Source organism: Sinocyclocheilus grahami, unplaced genomic scaffold, assembly GCF_001515645.1.
Source record: "Sinocyclocheilus grahami isolate Dianchi unplaced genomic scaffold, SAMN03320097.WGS_v1.1 scaffold84.1, whole genome shotgun sequence".
Classification (NCBI taxonomy): Eukaryota; Metazoa; Chordata; class Actinopteri; order Cypriniformes; family Cyprinidae; genus Sinocyclocheilus; species Sinocyclocheilus grahami.
The window spans coordinates 486,507-488,122 of record NW_015505263.1 but is presented as its reverse complement, the minus strand read 5'-3'; the positions used below and the strand labels follow the sequence as shown (position 1 = coordinate 488,122).

Below are 1,616 nucleotides of genomic sequence, written 5' to 3'. Positions count from 1 at the left end.
TGTTACTTTTCTCATCGCTTTTAAGCCTGGACTAATCAGAGTCGATTGTGATGACCTTAAAATAGTGTTGAAGTTAATTTTATAGTAAGACTTGTGATAGATTTTTCACAATTGTATGTCAGATACTAATCTGTCAAATAAATGCTTTTAAACAATTACAGGTTTTAAAGGATAAGCTTCTCTAACAACGCAAAACACGTCGTTGGATGTGAATGCGACTCAACGGCGGATTGTGCTTTTGAGCCACCAGGCGCCCCCTGGAGGAAACGAAGGATGTGGCCCTTGGCTGCTCTGCGTGTTCTGTCCCTGTTCACGGGCAGCCTGGGCATCCACATGGATTCGGTGGGCAGTCACAGCATGTTCACCTGCGAGTCCATCGGCCTCCGAATGTGCCAGGATCTTCCCTACAACACCACCTTCATGCCCAACCTCCTCAACCACTACGACCAGCAGACCGCCGCTCTGGCCATGGAGGTAACTGTGCTTTTCCTTCTGTCTTATACTGCTGGGATTTAGAGAAGGTGGCAGGAAAACTAGGTTGCCATGGAGCTGTTTGTCGTGGAAGCTTGTGGTTTGTGGTTGGTGCTTTGATGAGCTTGAATAATTTAGACTGACGGTGGCTCTTGACAAGTGAAATAAGCTTTATTATATATATTTTTTTAAATGTGAGAGATGAAGGATTGTAGGTGCTGTTTTTAGGGGTTTGTGCATGTTATTTTAATCTTCAAATTGTAACATGCTGTGTTATAAGGTGCTTTTCTTGTGTCTACAACTTGCTCTTGTCGTATAATCTATATCTGTGGTGGCCAGCTATCTGCTTTTAATCTCTAAAATAAGTTTTATGGTTAATAAGGTTATTGTTGAAAATATCTTGAGGTTTTGCGATGCATTATGCCCGTTTTCCATAACATTTACAGTGTGATTTTGCTGCCTTATAGAAATTGTGGGCATGAACCCAAAAATTCTGACTGTTTATCCAGTTTGGATGTGCAATTCATTTCTTTAATAGTTTTTTCATAATTTTAAAGTTTTAAATATTAAAAATATATATTTTAAATTTTTATATATATATATATATATACTTTTTTAAATATTTACTTTATATTTAGATTCTATATAAAATATATTTTATATATATTTTTATTTACAGTATAACCTACCAAAATTCTTATTTTGAACGGTTATAGTGGCATTTAATGCTAAAAACATACTAAATTTTTCATTTTCTCTTCTCCCCATTTGCGTAATGCAGAACATGCTTGTTTAGGACTTTCTCATAGTTTTAATGCCTGCCACGGCCATTTTGATGAATCATATCCATATGAAATGCAGTGAGATCATGTTTGCCCTGAGGTCTTTTGCGTGTATGTAATGGATCTGTTATTCATCAAGAAAATAAACGTAGGTGCTGATATGTCTGTCATCAAGGATAGTAGATATAATCTCCTTTTAATAAAAAGGCTAAAATAATTATAATTAATTATTTAAACTACAAAAAAAGAAAGAAAATTGCTTGTGGTTTATTTTAAACATTTATTCAACAAACCTGCTACAGATTCAGGTGTGCGAGGCACTATATACTGTGTATGTATGTGTATGTGTGTGTGTGTGTGTGT

The 1,616-nt window shown here is 35.8% G+C and overlaps 1 protein-coding gene across 1 annotated transcript in view; it reads left to right on the top strand.

Moving 5' to 3' along the window:
- LOC107586633 (frizzled-3-like) overlaps nt 1–1,616 on the top strand; it is a 34,473-nt gene that overhangs the window by 2,012 nt on the left and 30,845 nt on the right. The window contains exon 3 of the mRNA XM_016274086.1: nt 334–474. Within this exon, the coding sequence (XP_016129572.1) occupies nt 334–474 (141 nt within the window). The remainder of the gene's footprint in view (nt 1–333; nt 475–1,616) is intronic.